The sequence below is a fragment of the Corylus avellana genome, chromosome 9 (genome assembly GCF_965113065.1).
Source record: "Corylus avellana chromosome 9, dhCorAvel1.hap1.2, whole genome shotgun sequence".
Lineage (NCBI taxonomy): Eukaryota > Viridiplantae > Streptophyta > Magnoliopsida > Fagales > Betulaceae > Corylus > Corylus avellana.
The window spans coordinates 17,264,020-17,288,683 of record NC_142498.1 but is presented as its reverse complement, the minus strand read 5'-3'; the positions used below and the strand labels follow the sequence as shown (position 1 = coordinate 17,288,683).

The 24,664-nt window shown below is 34.3% G+C and overlaps 2 protein-coding genes and 3 pseudogenes across 5 annotated transcripts; all 5 read right to left on the bottom strand.

Annotated features, from left to right (window-relative positions):
- Nucleotides 1-572: 572 nt before the first annotated feature.
- On the bottom strand, nt 573-2,991 carry LOC148583885 (uncharacterized). Its single transcript, XM_088510635.1, has 7 exons — nt 2,772-2,991; nt 2,483-2,557; nt 2,151-2,286; nt 1,860-2,029; nt 1,198-1,486; nt 950-1,117; nt 573-805 (listed from the first exon to the last, which is right to left on the bottom strand). Exons 2-7 carry the CDS (start codon nt 2,529-2,531, stop codon nt 637-639), a joined length of 981 nt encoding a protein of 326 aa, XP_088366761.1. The 5' UTR covers nt 2,532-2,557; nt 2,772-2,991; the 3' UTR covers nt 573-636.
- A 5,986-nt stretch (nt 2,992-8,977) lies between these two features.
- On the bottom strand, nt 8,978-14,319 carry LOC132173929 (uncharacterized). Its single transcript, XM_059585610.2, has 2 exons — nt 13,503-14,319; nt 8,978-10,859 (listed from the first exon to the last, which is right to left on the bottom strand). The coding sequence occupies exons 1-2, from the start codon at nt 14,212-14,214 to the stop codon at nt 9,127-9,129; spliced, it is 2,445 nt and encodes an 814-aa protein (XP_059441593.2). The 5' UTR covers nt 14,215-14,319; the 3' UTR covers nt 8,978-9,126.
- A 1,001-nt stretch (nt 14,320-15,320) lies between these two features.
- LOC148583884 (uncharacterized) lies at nt 15,321-17,208 on the bottom strand (annotated as a pseudogene). Its single transcript, XR_015909139.1, has 6 exons — nt 17,104-17,208; nt 16,763-16,892; nt 16,492-16,664; nt 16,065-16,349; nt 15,815-15,981; nt 15,321-15,680 (listed from the first exon to the last, which is right to left on the bottom strand). The product of XR_015909139.1 is annotated as an uncharacterized LOC148583884 (transcript).
- A 3,514-nt stretch (nt 17,209-20,722) lies between these two features.
- LOC132190663 (MATH domain and coiled-coil domain-containing protein At3g58210-like) lies at nt 20,723-22,553 on the bottom strand (annotated as a pseudogene). Its single transcript, XR_015909144.1, has 6 exons — nt 22,421-22,553; nt 22,072-22,201; nt 21,800-21,972; nt 21,338-21,623; nt 21,083-21,249; nt 20,723-20,926 (listed from the first exon to the last, which is right to left on the bottom strand). The product of XR_015909144.1 is annotated as an MATH domain and coiled-coil domain-containing protein At3g58210-like (transcript).
- Nucleotides 22,554-23,625: 1,072 nt separating this feature from the next.
- On the bottom strand, nt 23,626-24,664 carry LOC148583883 (MATH domain and coiled-coil domain-containing protein At3g58370-like; annotated as a pseudogene). Its single transcript, XR_015909165.1, has 4 exons — nt 24,637-24,664; nt 24,296-24,584; nt 24,049-24,199; nt 23,626-23,907 (listed from the first exon to the last, which is right to left on the bottom strand). The product of XR_015909165.1 is annotated as an MATH domain and coiled-coil domain-containing protein At3g58370-like (transcript).

Below are 24,664 nucleotides of genomic sequence, written 5' to 3'. Positions count from 1 at the left end.
ATCAAGCGGCGTTACTCCAATATTATTTTTGATATTTTTCTTATTTTCGTTTTTACCGAAAATATATGTAAATATTAGTCCTACATCATTTAGAGTTTTACAAAAAAATCCTTGAGTTTTAAAAATCCCACCTTCAAAAAAATTGATGAAATCATTAACGTGACCGCATCAAGAGTTGTGGAAGCGGCAACTCTAAACCATATGCTTCCAAACATCTATCCTAGAAAGTAAAGCATAGCTCTGATACTACTTTTGTTTGGGAGATAAACAGTTAGGAAATTTTTACCAATGTTACATTAATATACATATTTGAATATCACTCTAGGCCAAAGGCCTAAACTAATGGGCTTGAGTCCACTTAAGTACATTAAGTACTCTTTTTATTTATATTTATACTTTTTCAATGTGAGATTCAACATTCGTAAGTGCACTCACAACAAATATAGTCTCCTTGTACCTTTTTTAATTTTATTTTAAAACAAAAATATTAACCGACTACACAAAACACCCATAACACTTAAAATTACTTTAATTTTCATGTCACATTAAAACACTTTTTCAAACAAATAACATAAAACAACCTCTAAAAACCATTAACAAATTGATCCTTATGCTCCTCCAACATAAAACATAATATTAATTTGAGGAGAAATCCTTAACTACGGATATAACATCAATTTTGCATTCAATGAACAAAACATCACCCACCAAGTAGCCTTTTGATGCATCCTGGAGATCTCTCTTTGACAAAAATTTGGGGTACCCACCACCATTGTAGGGAAAGGGATCAAAGAACCAACGCTCACCTGTAAGGTAAGAGTTGGTCACATTATTAGATTTTCGTAGATTAGTTTTTCATGTAAATTTTTAGGAGAGAATTGTCTTCTGTCCAAGTCGAAAAGAAATGAAGGTTTTAGAACATATTTTTGTGAAAGTCAAAGAGAACAAAACTGTCGTTTCAAGATGATTGCTATTGATTTGGTCCCTTATTCGCAGCTTGTATTTAGCGAACAATTTTCTGTTAGGAGGAAGACTTTCTGAATCATCTAACATGAGGTAGAGAGACAAGAATGTGTCGGCTCCTGTTCCTTGTCCCTCCGGCTCAAGCCTCAACTTCCTATATCCAAAATAATATAAAGTTAACGGTTGTCAACTAATACAAATAAGAAGAGCTAACGAAACGCCAACCATGCATACCATCTCCGCCCTTCAATGGTGAACTCCTCAGAGTGATAAATTTTATCTTTGAAGTTAGCAAAGTTGTCAATCTTCCAAGTGAAGTAATCACGTTGAGGTTGGTTTATCATCGACAAACACTCCCCTTTACAAGTACCTTTAATAACAGAAACTTCTACCCCAAAGGCACAAGTGTCTTCAACAAGATAACCATTTGATGGATCATTGAGAGTCTCATGGGAAAGCAACTGGGCGAAACCCCATTCAGTCTTCAATTTATGAAAGCGTCTTACTACTCTCCCATTTGCTTCTGAGTTGTTGAGGTTCACAAGAAATTGTAAAGTCACATATCAAATCCCGATATAAATATATGAGAAATGCTATTTTTTCCCATCTCTTGTTTAATTCTATATATATATATATATATATATATATATATATATATATATTTCAAATTTAGTATTAAATTTGTGGGACTCGCATGTGGTCTTACAGATCAAATGATAAATTTACCAAAAAAAAAAAACGTTGAACAAGAGATTGACAAATAACATGTCTCTAAATATATTAGTCAGGTATTTCAAGAAGGACAAATTGCACACAAAGCTTTAAACTTAAGCACAAGTCTAACATTCTCGCAGTAACAGAGTACACTATAGAAACCAAGTTTTGGGCAAAGCTACCTTGTATGCTGAGGTACTTGTCTCGGATTTGATCAAACACAAAGAATCTTATGTTTGCGTTAACCTCCCACCCAAGTGGAAGATCATTGGTAGCTGCTATTCCCAAGTATAGAGAGATGTGCCCGTTCCCATTACTATTGGTTTTCCCATTTGGGTAGAGTACCAATCTCCTAGACATGAAAACGAAAATGATCATATTTTTCGTTGAAAAAAAAAACAAAAACAAAAACAAAACAAAAAAAGAAGAAGAAAGCAACAGCTAAAAGGAGAAGGGGAGTTCTGAAGATGCACCATTGATAACCGCCAACTTCAAACTGGCCAGAGTGACATTTTTCATCCTTCATCGCTAACAGTAAAGAGAAATTCTTGATTTGAAATGTATAATGATCATGAGCTGGTGGGAGATCACTAGTTGATCGTATGATTTCTGAGATAAAAATAAGGAAAAAAACATTATGTTCAAAAGATATAAGGCTAACTATTATTGTGATAGTTATATAATCAATCAGAGGGTCCAGAGGGTTTTGCAGTAGCGTAATTCTAAAATTTCCAAATCTAATACTAATTACTAAATTACTTTTGATACTTTTTGACAATTGATACTAAATCAGAGAGAGAATTACCAGTTTCATCAATGTCATCAGAGTGAGGATGGCAAGTTTTATCTTCCATGTCTTTCTTTTGAACTCTTGATCCTCCTGAAGATGGTACTATATATCAGCGGCGGATATACAGGGGCGCCCGGCCCTGGTAAAAAAAAATTTAAAAAAATTCTTTTTAAGTATTTTTAAGTTAAAATTTTAAGGGCACCCCCGGTGTAAAAAAAAAAAAAAAAAATTCAATTTCTACTCTCAACGATCCAGCACGGCAATACGCTAAACAAAAAAATAAATAAAAAATAAAAAAACTTACCCTAAGTTCCTAAGCCAACAGTCGGACAGTCACCAAGGAAAAGAGAAAAACGTGAGTAATCTCAGCTTATCTCTTTCGTTCTCTACTCTTCCTTTTTTTTTCCCCCCTCTTTTTCTCACTTTTCTCTCACCATTTCCTTCCCCTCTTTCTCAAAACCTGTCTCTCAGTCTCTAATACTCACTTTTCTTTCCTTTCTTTTTTCCTGAGTTGACTGGGTAGATTTTAGAAGAAAGGGGGAAGATGAATAGACGATTTGAGAGGTGAAGCGTTAAGTGTGAGTTGAAAACCAAGCACGCAGTTCAAGGCCACGTGTGAGACAAAGAATGGCTTGGAAAAGTAGTGGAATGCATCTGGCATCCATTATAAGAGAAGCTGCGTAAATTTTGTAAATAGAAAGTTAGAAAATGGTAAGTTTTGGTTAGTTTGTTAGTTGATTATAATTGGGCTAAGCGGAATGGGCTGTTAGAAAATTGGTTAGCCCATTTGCTTTATAAAGCCTGCAGAAAATTCACCCACTACAAATTTCAAACAAAATTTGTGTTCATTTCACAACACTGGCACTACTTCTTACACGCTAACACTTAAGGCTGTACATGTAATAGCGATTAGCAAGCGTTTACTAACCGCCACTACCCACAACTAAACGCTATCCCCTAGCTTGTTCCCCCCAACCCTTTTTTTTTTTTTTTTTTTTTTTCATATAGAGTAGAAAAAAATAATAATAAAATCTCAAACACAAATATATGAGAGCTAAGGGTGCCCAAACAAGATCTCTCGTTCTCTGCCATAATTCGTGTTGAGATTTTTATTTTTTATTTTTTATTTTTTTATTTTATTAATCCTAATTAACTCATATAAACTAATGGACAATGTTAGTTATGTGTTCTTCTAGTGTTCTCCTCGTGTCCTTACAATTGTGATGTGACTTTTAAAATTACCATTGAATTTGAGAGTATCATTATTGACTTTTAATCTATTGGTGATTTTAAAAGCCACATCACGGTTAGGAGAACACCAAAAGAACACTAGAAAAACACCTAACATTTCCCTAAAAAAAATAACTCTATCATCATGCATTTGTGTAGAAAGTATCTTATCTCTTAATTTGAAGCTAGCTAGGGGAGTTCGGCCAAGAGCTCTCCTATTTGAAGAAAAAATATATATTTTTTATTGGATTACAATAACCTAAGTATCCATAAATAGGCGGCCAAATAAATATAAAAATATTCAATAAATGCGGCTAAATTAAAAGGACATAAATTTCCTCCAAATCAGTTTGGAGGAATATCATTCAGCTCATATAAAATAGTGCCAAGTGTCTAAGCATTTAGCATGCACATTAAATATTGAAGGTCATTAATAGCAGTTTACTAACTAAGGTTAACTTTTTTTTTTTTTTTTTTCTTCTTCTTTCGGTTAAACGTTAGACTAATGTTTTGTTTTTTCACCAAGGTTAGAACTAACGTTAAAAAGAAGAAGAGTTAACATTGGCTTAGAAGAAAAAAAAAAAATCGCATCTAAACAAGGTTATAAAATTTTAGTAAACCTAAATAAGGTGAAGTTGATGAGTCATATCAGAAGCATACATTTTTCTCCATATTTCTCAGGTTCTCTGCATATGCGGCTGAAAGACTATTGCTTTAGGAGAAAAAGACATATGTGATCGGAATTTTTTGGCAACGTGGAAACTATTATCATATTAAGGTACTCTTCTTGATATTTAACAATTGTGTCTTCGTGTTTTGGATAATAATTTGATTAATTTTAATCTTTATTCAGTTATCCCATTAACAGAGAGTAATCTAACATTTTGAATTTTTTATTTAAACTATTCATTTATCTCATTAACAGTGAGTTATTTAATGTCGTTGTATTTTTTATTTAAACTATTCATTTATCCCATTAACAGTGAGTTATCTAACGTTTTTGTATTTTTTTTTTAACTATGCATTTATCACTTTAATAGAGAGTTATCGAACGTTGTTGTATTTATTTATTTTTTTACACTTTGATTTTTCTTGTTTTTTCATCATTTTTATTTTTAATGGATGTTTAGATGTGATTTTTTTTTTTCTTCTAAGCCAACGTTAGCTCTTCTTCTTTTAAACGTTAGTTCTAAACTTTTTTTTATTTTTTTATTTTTGGTTTTTTATCTAATCTGACGTTAGTTCTTCACTTTTTAACATTAGTTCTAACCTTGGTGAAAAAAACAAAATGTTAGTCTAACGTTTAACCAAAAGATAAAAAAAAAAAAAAAAAAAAAAAGGGGCGTGGGGTTAACCTTAGTTAATAAACTGCTATTAATAACCTTTAATATTTAATGTGCATGTTAAATACTTAACACACTTGGCACCATTTTTATATGGGTTGAAGGATATTTCCTCCAAACAGGTTTGAAGGAAATTTCTGTCCAAGTTAAAATATTTCAAATTCACTTTCCTTCAACCTAATCTATAAAAGTAACATATGTCCCTTGAACATGTAAGATGCACATGTTTTTTTAATAGCAAGGATAAAGTTGGAAATTTTTTTATTAAAAACTCATGTGCATCTCACATGTTATTAAAAAAATAGACACATGTCACTTTTATAAATTAGGTTGGAGAAAATTCTTCCAATCCAGTTTGGAGGAGAACTTTGTCCAAGTTAAAATATTTCAAATTCACTTGTTTTAAATATTTCTCTCCTCTATTTACCCGATTAAACCTAGCTATCCATAAAGCCAAACCAAACAAAAGCCTAAGTAAAAATAGCTAACTACGTACAGTTATTTTACCTATTGGGAATGCTCTGGCTCGACTAATATATTTACTAAACCCAATTATATACAACAAAAATAATTTAGGGTAAAATCCATATACTCTCCTCAAATTACCACCCAATTGACAATATTTGTTATAAATTTTCAATTGTGACAATGTTCTCTCAAACTATCAAAAAATTGTCAATGTCCCCCATAAGGCTAGCAAAAAGATAAAAATGTCTCTATGTATTTCTAATATGACAAAAAATACCCCTATAAATTCAAAAAAATTAATTATTTAATTTAAAAAAGACCAAAATTTTAATTTAAAAAGAAATATTTTTTTTTTAAAAAAAATATTTTTTAAACGAAAATTTTTATTTATTTTTTTAAACGAATATATTTTTTTAAAAACGATTTTTTTTTTAAAACGGAAATTTTTATTTAAAAGAAACATTTATTTAAAAAAAAATTGTTTTAGAAAACGAAAATTTTTATTTAAAAGAGACATTTAAAAAAAAAAATCTTAAAAAACGAGACATTAATTTTTATTTAAAAGAGACATTAATTTTTTTTAAAAGAGACATTAATTTTTTTAAAAAAAAAAATCGAAATTTTTAATTTTTTTTCTTATAGAATGGATTTTTTAAAAAAATTTTAAGGGAAAAATATAAAATGGCCCTCCAAACTACCAAACATTTGTAATTTAGTCCTTCAATGTTCAAAATATAATAAAGTAGCCCTCCAAACTCCCAACCAGTTGCAATTTGGCCACTCAGTTAGTCAGCATCATCAAAAAGGATGGAAAAGTTAAAACGACGTCGTTTTGTTGAGGTAAAGTTACTAAAATGCCCTTTTAGGAATTTTTTTTTTTAATTTTTATTTTTTTTAAAAAAGCCCACTAAACGTTGTTGTTTTGCTTTCGAAAAAAACCCTTGCACGAGACTTCCGTCCAGCATTGAAGCACTCGTCTTCTTCATCAGGAACGCTCCAATTCGTCACTTCCCAAAACGATAGTCGGCCAGTTCCGTCCAACCTTTAGACCCATAATTGAAACCTAAAACCCAGTATAAGTACTGTGTCCAGGCCTAGAGTATTTCTTAAATTAACTCTTTAAGAAACTGAAACCACAGAAGTGGACCCCCAAAAAGAAAAAACAAAATTGATATCGTAAGTTTGAAGTGCATCTATGTTAAACTCGTGCAAGGGTCAATTAACTTGTTTGGATGTTAATTGCGTTGACAGAAGATGCAAAAGATTTTCCATCCAGTTCCCCGCCTTCTCTGCTTTCAGCTTTTCATTCGCAATTGCGTTGACAGAAGATGCAACATCTTTCGCATCTGCTGCTTTCAAAGCAGTCACTGATAGTCTCATTACAGATTTGAGTAAACCAATGTAATCGAAACTTTTCTGCAACAAGGAAGTACACATATTTTATCAAAGTTACAATTCTCGACTTTTGGTCAAAATAGAGGGAGATTATTTCACACACATCAAAGCATGCTGATAAATCCTATTTGATTTTTTTGCACTGATTTCCCTCCTAAATAAAACTTTACTTACTAAATACACAGACAACTCCATTATTTCAAACAGAAGATTGTGCATGCTACAAAATGGGGCAAAATTTTTTCGAGCACACCGTTTAGATCTATAGGCAACATCCACCATCAATCATGCACATGATCAGAACAAGGGTACACAAATGAGGATGATGGGCGACTTCTAGTTGCCAAAAACTGACAAAAGAGTTTAACATAGATGCACTTCAAACTTATGATATCAATTCTGTTTTTTTTTTTTTTTTTTTTTGGGGGGTCTACTTCTGTGATTTCAGTTTGTTAAAGAGTTAATTTAAGAATTCTCCACGCATGGACACAGTACCTGTACGGCTGTACTGGGTTTTAGGTTTCAATTATGGGTCTAAAGGTTGGGCAGAACTGGACTGTCGTTTTGGTAAGTGATGAACTGGAGTGTTCCTGATGAAGAAGATGAGTGCTTCAATGCTGGACGGAAGTCTCGTAAGGGTTATTTTTGAAAGCAAAACGACAACGTTTAGTGGACTTTTTTTAAAAAAAATTTTTTTCCTAAAAGGGCATTTTAGTAACTTTACCTCAACAAAACGACGTCGTTTTAACTTTTCCATCCATTTTGACGGTGCTGACTAACAGAGTGACCAAATTTTCAACTGGTTAGTAGGTTGGGGCTACTTTATTACATTTTGAACTTTTGGGGCTAAATTACAAATGGCTAGTAGTTTGGGAGGTCATTTTATATTTTTCCCAAATTTTAAATTTGCCACCCTTTGGAATTTTTTTTTTTAGTTTTTGGTTTTTTCTAGAAGTTTTTTTATTTTTGTTTTTATTTTACTAAGGGTAGTTTCATCATTGGGGGAACATTGACAATTTTTTGTAAATTGTGGGGGACATTATCATAATTGAAAGTATGGGGGGAGACATTGTCAATTTGGTAGTAGTTTGAGGGAGATATGTGGACTTTCCCAATAAATTATATATGGTTTCAAAAAAAAATTATATATAAATAAAAATAGATATCCACCAGTAAAATAAGAATGCTACATTCTTTCGCATAACATTGTCTACTTTAATAGATTTTTGTGGAATGGGAAAGATGTTGTGGCTGCAAAGGCTAAAGTGGCTTGGCCTGAAGTTTGTTTCCCTAAAAAGGAGGGTGGTTTGGGTTTGAAGAGGCTTGAAGTATGGAATCAGACTATGCTTAGGCACATATGGAGTATTTTTAAAAAATGAGGATGGTTTGGGTTTGAAGAGGCTTGAAGTATGGAATCAGACTATGCTTAGGCACATATGGAGTACTTTTACTAGATCCGGCTTTCTATGGGTGGCATGGATTAATTAAAAATAATTTTCTAAAGCAAAAGAGTTTTTGGAGTGTTGGCATCCCCCAGAATTGTTCCCGGTGCTGGAGAAAGATACTCAATTTAAGGGATATTGCTAAAAAGTGTTTGAGGTTTGAGATTGGCAATGGGGAGAATATTTACCTTTGGTTGGATCTTTAGCATCCTGCTGGAATCTTAATTGAGAAATATGGCTATAGAGCTGTTTATGATGCTCAAAGTAGGGTGGAGGCCAAACTTTCTTCTGTTATACACAATGGAGACTGGTTTTAGAGGCATGCTAGATTTAATGTTTTAGTGGACATCCAAGCTAGACTCTCGAAAATCAGTTTGGGGCCTGTTGATAATCCTATCTGGACTGCTTCAAGGAAATGTATTTTTATTAATTCAGATACTTGGGAGGCTCTTAGGGAGAAAAATGAGCAAATTACTTGGTGGAAGTGCTATGAAAGGGAGGCTTGTTACAAGTGATAGGTTGTTGACTTGGGGTTACAAAGGAGATGTCAATTGCGTTTTTTGCAGGAACCATTTGGAAAGTCGTGATCAGCTTTTTTTTTTTTTTTTTTTTTTGATGAATAAGCATTTCATTAAAATCAAAGCTCAAAATAGAGCAACACTGAAACACAAATACAACCCCTTACAAAGACAGGGGAAAACAAAAAACCTACAAAACCAGCAACTACTCAACACCAAAACAGCCCCTTACAACCCTTACATATTAAAAACAAAAAACAAAACTACAAGCCAACATTACAGAGGATGGCAGAAGGCAAATTCCACAATGAACACAACAAAAGGTTCTCCCTAGTTCTAGGAAAACCTCTTTTTACAGCAATTCTAGCCCTGATTTCCCAGAAAATCTGCTTCAGTAGCTGCTCTTCAGTTTTTGGAACACCATCATGTCTAAGTTCATTTCTAGTACGCCAGAGATTATAAACAACAGAACCAAGAACCAATTGACAAATCAAGCACTTAAGAGAGTTCTTTCCCCACTTATTGCAACCAAGCTGCACAAGATCATCCCAAATCACAGGAGGCATATCAATTTTACAACGAAACATGCAATATTTCCAAACTCTCGAACTAAAGCTGCATTCAAAGAAAATATGATCACGAGTTTCTAGTTGAGAATGGCAGAAACAACACTGAACCTCACCCTTATAACCCCATTTGAGTAACCTCTCACCTGTAAGTAGCCTATCCTTCATAGCAAGCCACAAAATAAAAGCCTGCTTAGGAATAGCAAGAGGAAACCAAACTAACTTCCACCAAGTAACCTCTACATTCTTCTTTCTAAGGGCTTCCCAAGTCTCTGCACTAACAAAGACACCCTTTTTAGAAGCAGTCCAAACTGGCTTATCACATTGGCCTAAACAAACTTCAGAAAGCCTAGCTTGAATATCAACTAGAGCTTCTGATCTTGCAGGTCTCCAAAACCAATCTCCATTGCAAATGACAGAAGACAGCTTAGCTTCAATATTACTTTGAGCATCATAAACAACCCTAAAGCCATATTGCTCAATCAAAACTCTTGCAGGATGCCACAAATCCAGCCACATATGAATGCTATCCCCATGCCCAACTTCAAACTTCAAGAACCTTTTAGCAATAGATCTCAGCTTCAAAATTTTCCTCCAACTCCATGAACAATTTTGAGGAATACCTACACTCCAAAAACTCTTTCTTTTTAATAGATTTTCTCTAACCCAGGCAACCCAAATAGAACCAGACCTGGCAAATATACTCCAGATATGCCTAAGCATAGAAGTTTGATTCCAAGTTTCAAGCTTCTTTAAGCCCAAACCTCCCTCCTTTTTAGGAAAACAAAGATCAGACCAAGAAACCTTAGCTTTAGCTACACCTTCTTCTTTCCCATTCCATAAAAACCTATTGAACTTTTGTTCAATAGCTTTAATGATCTTTTTAGGAAGAATGAAAATTCCCATCCAATATACTTGTAAACTGTAAAGAACAGAAGATAACAACTGGAGCCTACCTGCATATGAAAGATTCTTAGAGAGCCAAGAATCTATACGACCAGAAATTCTGCTAAGTAAAGCCCCACAATCAGCTGCAGAAAGTCTGGATGAAATAAGAGGAACCCCAAGATATCTCACAGGGAAATGACCTTCCTTCATCATCAAATCATCCAATAGAATATGCCTCATTCTATCTGATACTCCAGAACAATAAAGAGAACTCTTAGAAGGATTAGCTTTCAACCCAGACAAATTCTCAAACTCAATAAGAGCAGCCTTGATAACTTTAATAGAACTCAAACTAGCTTCTGAAAAAATCAAAAGATCATCTGCAAAACACAAATGAGTAAGCTTCATTCTCTCACATTTAGGATGGAATTTAAAACCAACATTACCACCAGTATGTGCAGCCATAATCCGAGAGAAAACCTCCATAGCAAGAACAAACAAGTAAGGAGAAATAGGGTCACCCTGCCTCAGTCCCTTTTTACCTTCAAAATAGCCAACCAAAGTACCATTGATACAAACAGAAAATTTAGGAGAAGTAATACACGCCCTGATCCAGCTCAAAAATCTATTAGGAAAACCAAAACAATGAAGACAATGAAGCATAAATTTCCAATTCACCGAATCATAGGCCTTCATAAAGTCTATTTTCAAAGTACACCTAGGTTTTCCTTTTTCCTTATGATAACCCCTCACAAGTTCCTGAGCCAATAGAACATTCTCAGAAATATTCCTAGAAGGAATGAAAGCAGATTGGTTCATGCTCACCAAATCACCCAAAAAAGGCAACATCCTGTTAGACAAAATTTTAGTAATGCATTTATATATAACATTACAACAAGCAATAGGTCTAAAATCTCCCATGGCCGAAGGATTAACCTTTTTAGGAACCAAGGAAAGAATAGTAGCATTTACTTCCTTAAGCAATAAACCAGAAGTAAAAAAACCTTTAATAGCAGCCACTACCTCCTTATCCACAATAGACCAAGTAGACTTAAAAAAATCTGCAGAAAACCCATCAGGACCAGGGGCCTTATTGGCTTTTATATGAAACAAAGTATCTCTTATTTCAACTTCAGAAACCTCCTTCTCCATGGTAGCTGCATGTTCAGAGGAAATAGCAACAGAAATAAGCTGCCTAACTCTAGCTGCTTTGGCATCTGTGAAGTGTAGGTGATCTGTACCTAACAGATTCTTATAAAAGTCCTCAGCCACCCTTTTGATCTGATGAACATCATCCACTTTTGTGTCATACTCATCCCACAGATAGTTGATAGTTTTCTTTGCATTTTGAACCTTAAGAGATTTATAAAAAAACTTATTATTCTGATCTCCCAAATTCAACCATTGATTCCTTGCCTTCTGCTTCAAGAAAGATTCCTCAGCTCTAGAAATAGAAACATAAGCATGAAGATATTCCCTTTCCTTAAGTAGACTATCAGCACTGCCAAAAGAAGCAAGAACATTATTTTGAGCTAAGTCCAGATTCTCTCGAGCTTGAATAACTTTTTGCTTCAAATTCCCAAAACAAACCAGATTTTTCTCTTTTAACACAGTTTTCACAGATCTAAGCTTAACATACAACTGAAACATTGGGACTCCTTCAACCTGAATACTCCAACCCTCCTTAACCCAATCCAAAAACCCTTTATGCTCTAACCAATAGTTATAGAACTTAAAAGGTTTAGGGCCAAAACTTTTTAAAGTACCTACTGAAATAATGATAGGAGAATGATCAGAAATGCCCCCTGAAAGGAATTCCACAGCCGTATTCCCAAAAAGACTCATCCAATTCACATTAGCCAAAACTCTATCAAGTTTTTTTGCTACAAACCGAGGCTCCTCACTTTTATTAGTCCAAGTGTAAAAACACCCACTAAAATTTAGATCCAAAACTTCAATATCATTCAAACACTGACCAAATTCAACTTCATAAGAAGAGAGCTTATCAGATCCCCACTTTTCAGCCAAGGAAAGAACCACATTAAAATCCCCACAAATCATCCAAGGATTAGTACCTACTTTTGCCTTCATAGAACACAAATTAGTCCAAAGATGCTTTCTATCCACCCCCTGGTTAGCTCCATATACAAAAGAATGAAACCAACAGAAATTACTAGTAAGGGATTTAATGGAACAATTAATACTTTGCTCACTTTTATCCAAAACAGATATGTCATAATCAGAATTTTTCCAACAAATCCAGATTCTTCCCAAAAAATGTTTATCATAGTTAAAAACATAATCCCAATACGGCACAATACTAGCCCTAATTTTTTCAGCCTTATTTTCCTTCACTCTAGTCTCAATCAAACAAATAAGACTAATCTTATGTTTTTTAATCATATTTACAACCTCCTTCTGCTTAGAGGGGTGATTCAAACCCCTAACATTCCAAATTAGAAAATTCATAAAGTAGGAGAAAAACCTCTCATCAAGACCTCCTCCTCTTCACCCATTTTACCTTTCCCTTTAACTCTTGCACTCTCCTCCACCAGAGCAGATTCAATAACATTTTGAAGAGAAGAAAAAGCATCTACACCCCCTCACTTCACCTGATTTAAAATTGCCATCAGCTCTAGCCAAAGGATGGAAAGAATTAGTCCAATGACTATTGCTATCCTTTATAGTAGCCTTTGAAACAGGGGTTCTTTTAGCTTTAACCACATTCCATTTAGTCTCAACCACTTCTTTAGGAACAACATTCTTCACCTCAACAACCTTTCCCCTCACAGAATCATCATGCAAATTCTGAACAGGCTCAGCTTTTTTTGGAAGCCACACCTGTTTCTCAACCTTAGAACAACTATGAGAGAGATGACCAAATGACTTGCACCTCTTGCATTTAACAGGAAGCCAAGGATATTCAATGCCAACTACAACCCTTCCCCCATCAACACCAACAAGTTCAATTTCTTTAGGAAAACTAGAATCCATATCCACTTCAACCAAAACCCTAGCAAAACCAAGCCTCAACTGCTCCTCAGTGACAGAATCAGCACAAATAGGTTTACCAACACCACTAGCCACATAACTCAAACATGTAGTATTCTAAAACTCAATAGGCAAATTATGTAATTTAATCCAAACAGGAACAGAAGATAAAGAAATCTTAAGAAGTTGCATACCAGGAATCCATTTACGCAAGATCAAAGGTTTATTAGCCATATGCCAAACTTTTGCCTCCATCACCTCATCTCGTGCCTTCTCATCAGCAAATTTAAACAAATATAAGCCATTCTCCAGCAAATATACTTCAACCTTCCCATATTGAGCCCAAATATTTTCAACAGTGCGTTTAACAATATAATAGGGGAGGGGCTTATCAAGAAACTGGCCAACGAGGGAAGAAGACCATTTTGAAATGCCTTCCTCAATAGCTTTCTTAGGTGGCGTTACTACAACTCTACCATCTTCAAGAGAAGGAGCAAAATACTGCAATGTACCTATAGATTTCTCCTTATGAAACAACTTCCTCCAATCTTGAACTGCACTTTTCTGAGCAACCACACCAGAAGACTCAACACCAACATCAGTCACTGATTTAACTTCAGGTAACCCAGAAGTAAACGCTACAGCCTCACGCAAAACAGAAGGAGCCGCCTCACGCAAAACAGGGACATCAAGCTTCTGGGCATCAAGCAGATTCTGAGCATCAAGCTTCGAAGCCTCCCCATCCTCACAAACCTCTGTCAAATGATCACAAATCTCTTCCTCATCACTCAGATCCACCTCACAATCCATAGATCGCGAAGCCACCTCCAGATTAGCCGAAGCATCCTTCAACGACGCCTTTGACACCTTCTTCCCCCCACGACCCCTATTTGCACGTTTAGCCATAAATTACAACCGCAGACTTCAACGACCAAGAGACGCCGGAGCACCGGCACCGGAATCTGAGTCGTCGGCGATGTGACGCGCCCTCACGCGCTGGAGCAAGGCGCAGACGAACCAGACCAAACGAACCAGGAGCAGAAAGCCGTTTCCTCTGAAATTTTGCTAGGAGCTCTGCCACGTCAGCAGAGCCCAAAAATCGCTTCCAGTCGTGGTCAGCTTTTTTTTTTTAATGCAGTTTCAGCTATAGACTTTGGTAGTTCTGCATGTTTAGGTGCAGAGTGGCTAATGCTCCTATAATATGGGACGATATTTTGCAATTGGTATTGAATGATTGGGGCTGCAAGTCTCTCAAAGCTATGCTCTGCAGACTAGCTTTGGGTTCTGTTGCTTATAATATTTGGTGCACTCAAAATAAGATTAAACATGCAGGTCATCCAAAAACAGGGGAACAGTTGTTGAAGAAAATTTTGTGAGAAATTCGAACCAGAGTAGTTGGGAAAGGAAAGTTTCCAAAAAAACAAGGGGAACCTTGTTCTTTGTTCTTTGTGGAATCTGCTTGCAGAAGTGCTTTGCTGATTAGGCTGTTGCTGGTTGGTTTCGGTTGGTTGTGGCCTGCTGCTTTTGTTCTGCATTTTGTTTCCTGTTAGTTTATGGGCTAAGCCTCTGAGGTTTTGGTTTTAGGCCTTTGGGAGTTTTGTTTGTTGGTTTTGGTGGTTCCTTTCTTCTGCAGTTTGTTGTTCGATCTGCAGTTTATGTTTTGATTTTAGGTTGGTTTTTAGCCGTTATGAGGCTGTACTAGCTAGCTATTGGCTTGTTTGGTGCTTTTGGTGTTTTTGGTTTTGAGCTTTAAAATATTAATTAATTAATTTTTTTTTCTTTTTTTCTTTTTGGCCTTGCATCATACTAAAGTCAATGGTCAAATATGTGGTGAAAAAAAATTGTGCAGCTAGCAAAATTAAATCCCTCAAATAACTCATTATATACATAACCCTTACATAGGTCTATTTCCAATTTTTCACGCCACATGGAAGGTAAAGGAGTAAATTTAAGGTCAAGCAACAGGCATGCCATTAATTTGAACGTAATTACCATGCTAGAACTCCCAAAACAATAAAAAAGCTGATCAATTTAGGTCTGCTACCTATTGTCAGACATGTGTTACACCAGAAAAACATTAACAAATAGCTTAAAACATAAAATATTTAAAAGTTAAAATTACATTTGAATCAAAACTCTTTTCAATATATATATAAAATCTAAAAAACGTTAACAAAATAAAATATGTCCCTCCGGATAAAAGTAACATTAATTTCAGAAGAAATCCTTAACTACGGATATAACATCAATTTTGCATTCAATGAACAAAGCATCATCCACCAAGTAGCCCTTTGATGTGTCCTTGAGATCTCTCACTGCCAAAAACTTGGAGAAACCATAACCAAGGCCGGATTCATGGAACCAGTAATCAGCTGTAAGGTAAGAGTCGGTCATATTATTAGAAATACTTAAATTGGTTTTTCATGTAATTTTGTAGGAGCATTTTCTTATGTTCATGTCAAAAAGAAATGAAAGTTTATGGGATTTTTTTTTTTTGGTGAAAAACCTGTATCTTCAAGATGATCGCTATTGATTTGGTTCCTTATTCGCAACTTGTATTTTGCGTACAATTTTCTGTTGGGAGGAAGACTTTCTGAATCATCTAATCTCAGATAGAGAGATAAGTATGTGTCGGCTCCGGTACTTCTTCCCTCCGGCTCGAGCCTCAACTTCCTATATCCAAAATACAAAGATAAAGATTGTACTAACAGATTGTAAATTGAGATTCATATAGAAGGGCAAAACTCCAATCATACCATTTTCGACCTTCTACAGTGAATTGCTCAGAGAAATAAACTTTATCTTTCGAGGCTGTATAGTTGTCAATCTTCCAAGTGAAATAATTACGTTGAGGTTCACTTATCATGGTCAAACTCTCCCCTTTACAAATACCTTTAATAACAAAAACTTCCACCCAAAAACACAAATGTCATCAAGAAGATAACCATTTGATAAATCATTGAGAGTATCATGAGAAAACAATTGGGCGAATCCCCATTCAGTCTTCAAGTTATGGAAGTGTCTTACTCTCCCATTCACATCTGAGATGTAAGATGTTGATGTTCACAAGCAATAGTAAAGTCACATATCACATCCCAACATAATTAAAAATGATAGCGAGGAATGTATATGTATCCAGATGGGCAAATAGCAAAACAAAGCTTTAAACTTAATCTCAGGTACCTTGGATAATTAGGTACTTGTCTTGGATTTGATCAAACACAAAGAATCTTATTATGTTCACGTTAACCTCGCAGCCATTTGGAAGATCTTTGGTATCTACTATTTCCAAGTACATAGAGATGTGGCCCTCTCCATTGCTATTCTTTCTCCCATTTGGGTAGAGTACCAATCTCCTAGATTTGGATACCAAAATTCTTAGATTTTACTATTCGAAACAAAAAGAAGAAAAAAGAAAGCTACAGCTGAAAGGAGTGTCTAGAAGATGCAGTACCATTGATACCCGTCAACTTCAAACTGGCCCGAGTGACATTTTTCCCCCTCCATCCCTAATAGTAATGAAAAATTCTTGATTTGAAATGTATAATGAGGAGCTGAGAGATCTCTAGTTGATCTAATCATTCCTGAGATAAAATAATAATAAAAGAAAGATTAGAAAGTATAAAGTTCCAAATCTATCATGTGAAACATTTGGGTAATTTATATATTCAGCATACTTAATAACAATTAACAAACTACTTGCGATACTTTTTGGACAATTAATACTAAATAAAATAAAGCAAGTCACCAAAATCAGAGATCGAGCAAGAGAGAGAGAGAGAAGACTAGTTGCACCATTGTCAGAAGGGAGAAGATGCGAAGTTTTATTTTCCATGTCTTTCTTTTGAATTCTTCTTTCTCGTCCTGGAGGTTCTAAGTAACGTAAGGGGTTTTTGACAATTAAGGAAGGAGTTCCAATGGCCGTTTGCTTCGCCTGCCTGGGAACAATTGGTTTTATTTATTTATACTAGCCCACTAAACCCAACTTTCATTCTTTCTTTTTTTTTTTCCTTCTGTAAAGCCCCTCACATGCAGCATATTTCTCTAATTTACTGGATCCCAAGGGCCTAAAGTAGAGTGTGATTGATACTTTTTTGCTTTTGAAGTGCGTTCGGCTTTGTCCTAAAGAAAAATAAGCTTAACGGCTAAGGTAAACCCTTTTCTTTTTTTTCTTTTTTTGGCTTTGTTGTGTTTGTGAATGAGTGGGCTTGATGGCAATTGTCCGTGTCATGCGAATTTCTTTTACTTTTGTTATGTTTGTAAATTTGGTGAGCTATTAAATTCTTGTGGATTAGACTTTTGCACCATAATTTCGTATTGAGAAGCTGATTAAATCCCATATATTGCAAGAATTCGAAGCAGTCTCATAGCATATTTGGGTTTGCATCGGAAAATATAATTTTTAAAGTTTTGACTATTTTTAGAATGAAAAATTGAAAGAATTGAAGCACTTTTAAAATTTTTTACCGAACATATTAATTTTTTAAGTTTCCTAATATATACAAACCTAAATAGGCACTCGCTTTGACAGTAAAGAGTACTTGGAAGGAAACATCTGGACCATGAATTTCACTTGATTAATTAATTTAATTTAAATTGCAAACGAGCTTGTATTCTCGTTCGGACGTCCCGGGCTAAGACCATTTTTTTATTGCTTGTATCTGCCCCTCATTTCCATGCACACCAACCTACATCAGAAGACCTTTGTGGTGGTTGTTACAACTTTACAGCAAGGGTTCAAGAAGAGTGGAGTGACCTTTTGAGGTTCATGTCCTTTTGGTAAGTGTTGACGGACATTTAGAGGTTCATGTCCCAATTGCTTCGGCTACCGCTTCTGCGGCTTATTTCTTGACTTTTCTCTAAGATTAAAAAATAATAATAATAATAATTATAATAATAATTTTTTTTTTTTTAATTAATGTTTTTTTTTTTTTTTTTCACTGTATTATGTTTTGAGTCTTTTGTTAAGAATCCACCCCCTTTCCAATTTAGATCCCATGTAACCTTTCCTTATTGATTAAAAAAAGAAAAAAAAAAAAAAAAGAAAAAAGAAAAAAAAGTAACAAAGTCGAGAGAATGGTGAGATGTTAAAGTTATGTTCTTAGCAGAAACGTGGCTAAACAATTGGGAGGTACTTAATGGTTAAGGATAAAATCCAATGAATCAAGATGACTTCAGGCTTCAAAAGCCGCCCAGCAGCAGCTCATGGGACCCCTTGTTTCACTCCATGGTGTCTTGTCTCTTGACAGCTACGGCTGTATTCTCATTTCTAATTTCTATTCCGCCAATGTATTTCTTTAGTTTGTGAATTGTTTTTGTATTCTCCTGTACGTACGAAGCTCTCAATCCTTTATGGTTTTATGAAACCAAAAACAGAGATTTCTCAAACTCTTAAAATAAATGCCCCTTGAGAACATGTCTAGGAGATTGAACGAATTCAACTTAAGAACATGCAAATAGGATTTATATTATATAAAAAAATTTACATATCCCTTTACAGAAAAGAAAAAAGAGATGACAAAATTTCCTAATCTCCTAATCTTATTAGTAAAATTCAGGTTTTGTTAGTTAAACACTTTCATTCTCCCTTTTGTTTTTTATGTTTAAAACAAAAATATTAATACACCGTACAAAACACTCAAAATTATTTTTTTACACCAAATCCAATTTAATTCACTAGCTAGTAAATTCTCGTGGATTAGTGCTCTTAAGTGCAATGGATTGAACAAATTAAACTTTGAGAACATGCAAATAGGATTTATATCCTATAAAAAAAGAAAATGCTAAGTGTTCTTCTGGTATCTTTTTAACTGTGATATGACTTTTAAAATCACCGTTAAATTTGATATTATCATTATTGACTTTTAATTTATTAGTGATTTTAAAAGTCATATCACAGTTGGGAGAATACCAGGAGAACATTAGAAGAACACCTAACATTTTCCATGAAAATATTGCATATCCTTAAAAAAAAAAAAAAAAAAAAATGGAGATGGAAGAATATCGCAATACCCAATTTATTCCTCACTAGCTAGCACTTCTCTATTACATATTTCGCCAATTTAAACATAAAATTAATTTTTGGAGAAATCCTTGACTACGGATATGACATCAATTATGCATTCAATAACTACAACATCAACCACCAAGTAGCCCTTTCATGCATCCCAAAGATTTCCATGGTGTCAAAAATTTGGAGCGACCATAGCCGCTGTTGTAACCACAAAACTAATACTTAACTGTAAGGTAGGAGTTGGTCATATTGTTAGAGTTGTCCAAAAAACGTCATTATTCATTAGAGACGTTTGGTAAAAACTCTAAACATAGGGTCTGTATTTAAAGATAGTGTCGTTTACTGTACAAACGACACTAAACGGTGTCTTTTCGGGCCAAACGTGACGCAGGAGAATAATAATAATAAAGAAGACTTATTATTTATGCTTTAGTTTTCATTTTTCAATAAGGATTGGGTTTTTCCTTTCCTATTAGGATTATTTTCCTATTAAGATTTGTTTTCCTTTTCCAATTAGGTGTGCTTTTCCTTTTCCTTGTTAATTTAGGAGATGCCTAGCCTATATAAAGGCATCTAGTCTTTGCTAGTTCAAGAATTCAGTTTATACTATCAATTAAATTTAAGTCTTTCAAAGTTATTTCTCTATTTGCTTATTTGGGGCACTTAGAGATTTTCTCTTCCCTATTTGTTATTTTCTCTCTTCCTGAATTCCCTTTTCTATCTTCAAATCTTAGTTTCTGCTGTTTTTATACGCTATCAGAACAATCCTAATTTTTTCCGGCGTCAAAATGTCACCTTCTCAAATGTGACGTTTGAATAGTGCATGTCACCTTCCAAAACGTGACATTCACATTATTCAGGCGTCACCTTTTAAAATGTGACATTCTATTATTCAAATGTCACTATCCCTTAAATAAAACTAAAAATAAGAATTTATTCAACAAAAATATTTATATATACCAAAAAAATAAAACTAAAAAAAATCAAATTAATTTTTTTTAAAAAAAAATTGAGGGCAGGCTGCCGGTTCTATTTTATTTTATTTTTAAATAATTTAAAGATAATTGTTTAACATGCCTCAAGGCACTTTATTGTGCAGTCAGCAAAATTTAATCCCTGAAATAATTCTTTATATACATTATAATTTATACACAACGCTTACATACGACTGTTTCCACGGCCACTTCAGAGGTAAATTAAGGAGTAAATTTAATGTCAAGCAACACGCCTGCCGTTAATTTGAACGTTATTACCATGCTATAACAGTCCAAAACATTTAGAAAGCTGGTAAAGTTTATGTCTCAAAACAAAAAAAATACTTAAAAGTTACATCTTTACATCATAACACTTTTTCAAAACAAAAAAAAAAACAAAACAAAACAAAAGTATTATCTAAAAACATTAACAAACAAATATATGTCTCTCCGGATAAATCCTAACATTAATTTGAGAAATCCTTAACTACGGATATGACCTCAATTTTGCATTCAATGAACAAACCACCATCCACCAAGTAGCCTTTTGATGTGTTCATGAGATCTTTCAGTGCCAAAAATTTGGCAAAACCATAACCGCAGCCGTCGGGATCACAGAACCAATACTCAACTGCAAGGCAAGAGTGGGTCATATTATAAGATTTAGTTAAATTGGTTTCATATGTAAACATTTAGGAGCATTTTCTTTTGTTCATGCAAAAAGAAATGAAAGTTTATAGCATTTTTTTTTTTTTTTTTTTTTTTTGTGAAAATAAAGAGAATAGACCTATCTTTTCAAGATGTTTGCTATTGATTTGGTCCCTTATACGCAGCTTGTATTTTGCGTACACTTTTCTTTTAGGAACAAGACTTTCTAAATCATCTAACATAAGGTAGAGAGACAAGAATGTGTCGGCTCCAGTTCCTCCTCCCTTCGACTCGAGGTTCAATTTCCTATATCCAAAATATAAAGCTAAAGGTTGTGTGCTAATAGAATATGTAAAACTACTTGTGATATAAAAGAGCAAAACGCCAATCATACCATCTTCGCCCTTCAACAGTGAATTGCTCAGAGTAATAATCCGCATCTTTCAAGGCCGTCTAGTTGTCAATCTTCCAAGTGAAATAATTACGTTGAGGTTCAGTTATCATCGACAAACTCTCCCCTTTACAAATACCTTTTATAAAAAGAACTTCCACCCCAAAAACACAAGTGTCATCAAGAAGATAACCATTTGATGAATCATTGAGAATGTCATGAGAAAGCAACTGGGGAAATTCTCATTCAGTCTTCAAGTTATGGAAGCGTTTTACTCTCTCATCCGCATCTAAGTTGTTGAGGTTCACAAGCAATTGTAAAGTCACGTATCAAATCCCAAACATAATTAAATATAATAGCAAGGTATATATATATATATATATATATATATATATATATATATATATATATATATATCCAGATGGACAAATTGCAAAGCAAAGCTTTAAACTTAATCTTAGGTGCCTTGGATAATCAGGTACTTGTCTTGGATTTGATCAAAAACAAAGAATTTTATTATGTTCACGTTAACCTCCCAGCCATGTGGAAGATTTTTGGTATCTGCTATTTCCAAATATAGAGAGATGTGGTCATTCCCATTGCTATTCTTTCTCCCATTTGGGTAGAGTACCAATCTCCTAGATATGGATTCAAAAATTCTTATATTTTACTATTTGAAACAAAAAGAAAAAAAGAAAGCAATAGCTGAAAGAAGGAGTGTCCAGAAGATGTAGTACCATTGATACCTATCAACTTCAAATTGGCCAGAGTGACATTTTTCCTCTTTCATCCCTAACAGTAATGAAAAATTCTTGATTTGAAATGTATAATGAGGTGCTAGGAGATCTCTAGTTGATCGTATCATTCCTGAGATAAAATTAAAAAAAATAAATAAATAAAAAATAAAAAGATTAAAGTATATAGTTCCAAATCTCTCATGTGAAATATTTTGGGTAATTTTATTCAGCACATATAATTAATAACAATTAACAAACTACTTGCGATACTTTTTTGACAATTAATACTAAATAAAATAAAGCAAGTCACCAAAAATCAGAGAGCGAGCAAGAGAGAGAGAGAGAAGACCAGTTGCACCATTGTGATCAGCAGGGAGAGGATGCCAAGTTTTATTTTCCATGTCTTTCTTTTGAATTCTTCTTTCTCCTGACGGTTCTAAGTAACGTAGTAAGGGGTTTTTGACAATTAAGGAAGGAGTACTTCCAATGGCCGTTTGCTTCGCCTGCCTGGGAACAATTGGTTTGATTTATTTATACAAAACCCAACTTTCATTCTTTTTCTGTAAAGCCTCATCAACTGTATTCTTTTTTTTTTTTTTTCCTGTAAAGCCACTCATATGCAGCAAATTTCTCTTTACTGGAGCCCAAAGGGCCTAAAGTAGATTGTGATTGATACTTTTTTGCTTTTGAAGTGCGTTCGGCTTTGTCCTAAAGAAAAATAAGCTTAACGGCTAAGGTAAACTCTTTTTTTTTTTTTTTTTGCTTTGTTGTGTTTGTGAATGAGTGGGCTTGATCGTAATTGCCCGTGTGATGCGAACTTCTTCATTAAAGTCCTTAATAGAGCAATTAAGTCTTTCCTTTTTGGACTCTTGCATTTAATACGTCAGCTTTTGCAATCTTCGTTTGGACGACTCAATTTCTTGTCCAGATGAACATGAGAAAAAAACAAAACACAGCAGTTTGATCCTCGTTCCCAATCTCATTTGGACGAGATAGCGGATGAGCTTCTCGGTGGCTCTTCTATCACGTAACTGCTTGTTCAAACGAGCTTGTATCCTCATTCGGACGTCCCGGGCTGACACCATTTTTTTATTACTTGTATCTGCCCCCTCTTCCCATGCGCACCGACCTACATCAGAAGACTTGTGTGGTGGCTGTTACAGCTTTACAGCAAGGGTTCAAGAAGAGTGGAGTGACCTTTTGACGTTCATGTCCTTTTGGGAAGGGTTGACAGACATTTTCATGTCCCATTTGCTTCAGCTACCACTTATGCGGCCTATTTCTTAACTTTCTATTCCGCCAATGTATTTCTTTAGTTTGTGAATTGTTTTTGTGTTCTCCTGTACGAAGCTCTCAATCCTTTGTGGTTTTATGAAACCAAAACATTCAGAGATTTCTCAAACTCTTACAATATAGGAGTTTTAACAATTGCTATGGATTTGAACGAAATTTCCTTTACATCAAAGAAAAAAGAGACGACAAAATTTCCTAATCTCCTAATCTTAATTCGTAAAATTCAGGCTTTGTTACTGAACACTTTTTCATTCTCCCTTTTGTTTTTTATGTTTAAAACAATAATATTAACACATTACACAAAACACTCAAAATTACTTTATTTTAATGTCAATGCATCATAACACTTTTTCAAACAAATAACATAAATCAACCTCTAAAAACTATTAACAAATTGAGCCCTATGCTCCTCCAACATCAATTTTGCATTCAACGAACAAAGCATCACCGACCAAGTAGCCATTTGATGTGTCATGTAGATCTCTCTTGAGAAAAACTTGCAGAAACCCCAATAGCGGTTGGGCTCCTAAAACCAGAGCTCAACTGTGAGGTAAGAGTTGATCATATTTATTAGATTTTCTTGGATTGGTTTTTCATGTAAATTTTTAGGAACATTTTCATTCGTTCATGTCAAAAAGAAATGATAGTTCAGAGCATATTTTTGTGAAAATTAAGAGAACAGACCTGTCCCTTCAAAGTGATTGCCAAAGATTTGGTTCCTTATTTGCAGCTTGTATTTTGCGTACAATTTTCTTTTGGAATGAAGGCTTTCTGAATCATCTAATTTCAGATAGAGAGATATAGATGTGCCGGCTCCAGTTCGAGCCTCAACTTCCTATATCCAAAATATAAAGATAAGGATTGTAAACTAACAGATTGTAAAGTTTTGATTGAGATTGATATAGAAGAGCAAAACTCCAATCGTGATTACCATTTTCGACCTTCAACAGTGAATTGTTCAGAGAAATAAACCTCATCTTTTAAGGCCGTATAGTTGTCAATCTTCCAAGAAAAATAATTACGTTGAGGTTCACTTATCATGGACAAACTCACTCCTTTACCAGTGTTTTTAATAACAAAAACTTCCACCCCAAAAACACAAGTGTCATCCACAAGATAACCATTTGATGAATCATTAAGAGTCTCATGAGAAAGTAACTGGGCGAATCCCCATTCAGTCTTCAATTTATAAAAGTGTCTTACTACTCTCCCGTTTGCGTCTAACTAGTTGAAGATCACAAGCAATTGTAAAGTCACATATCAAATCCCAACATAAAATATATTCAAGAGTTATATCCAT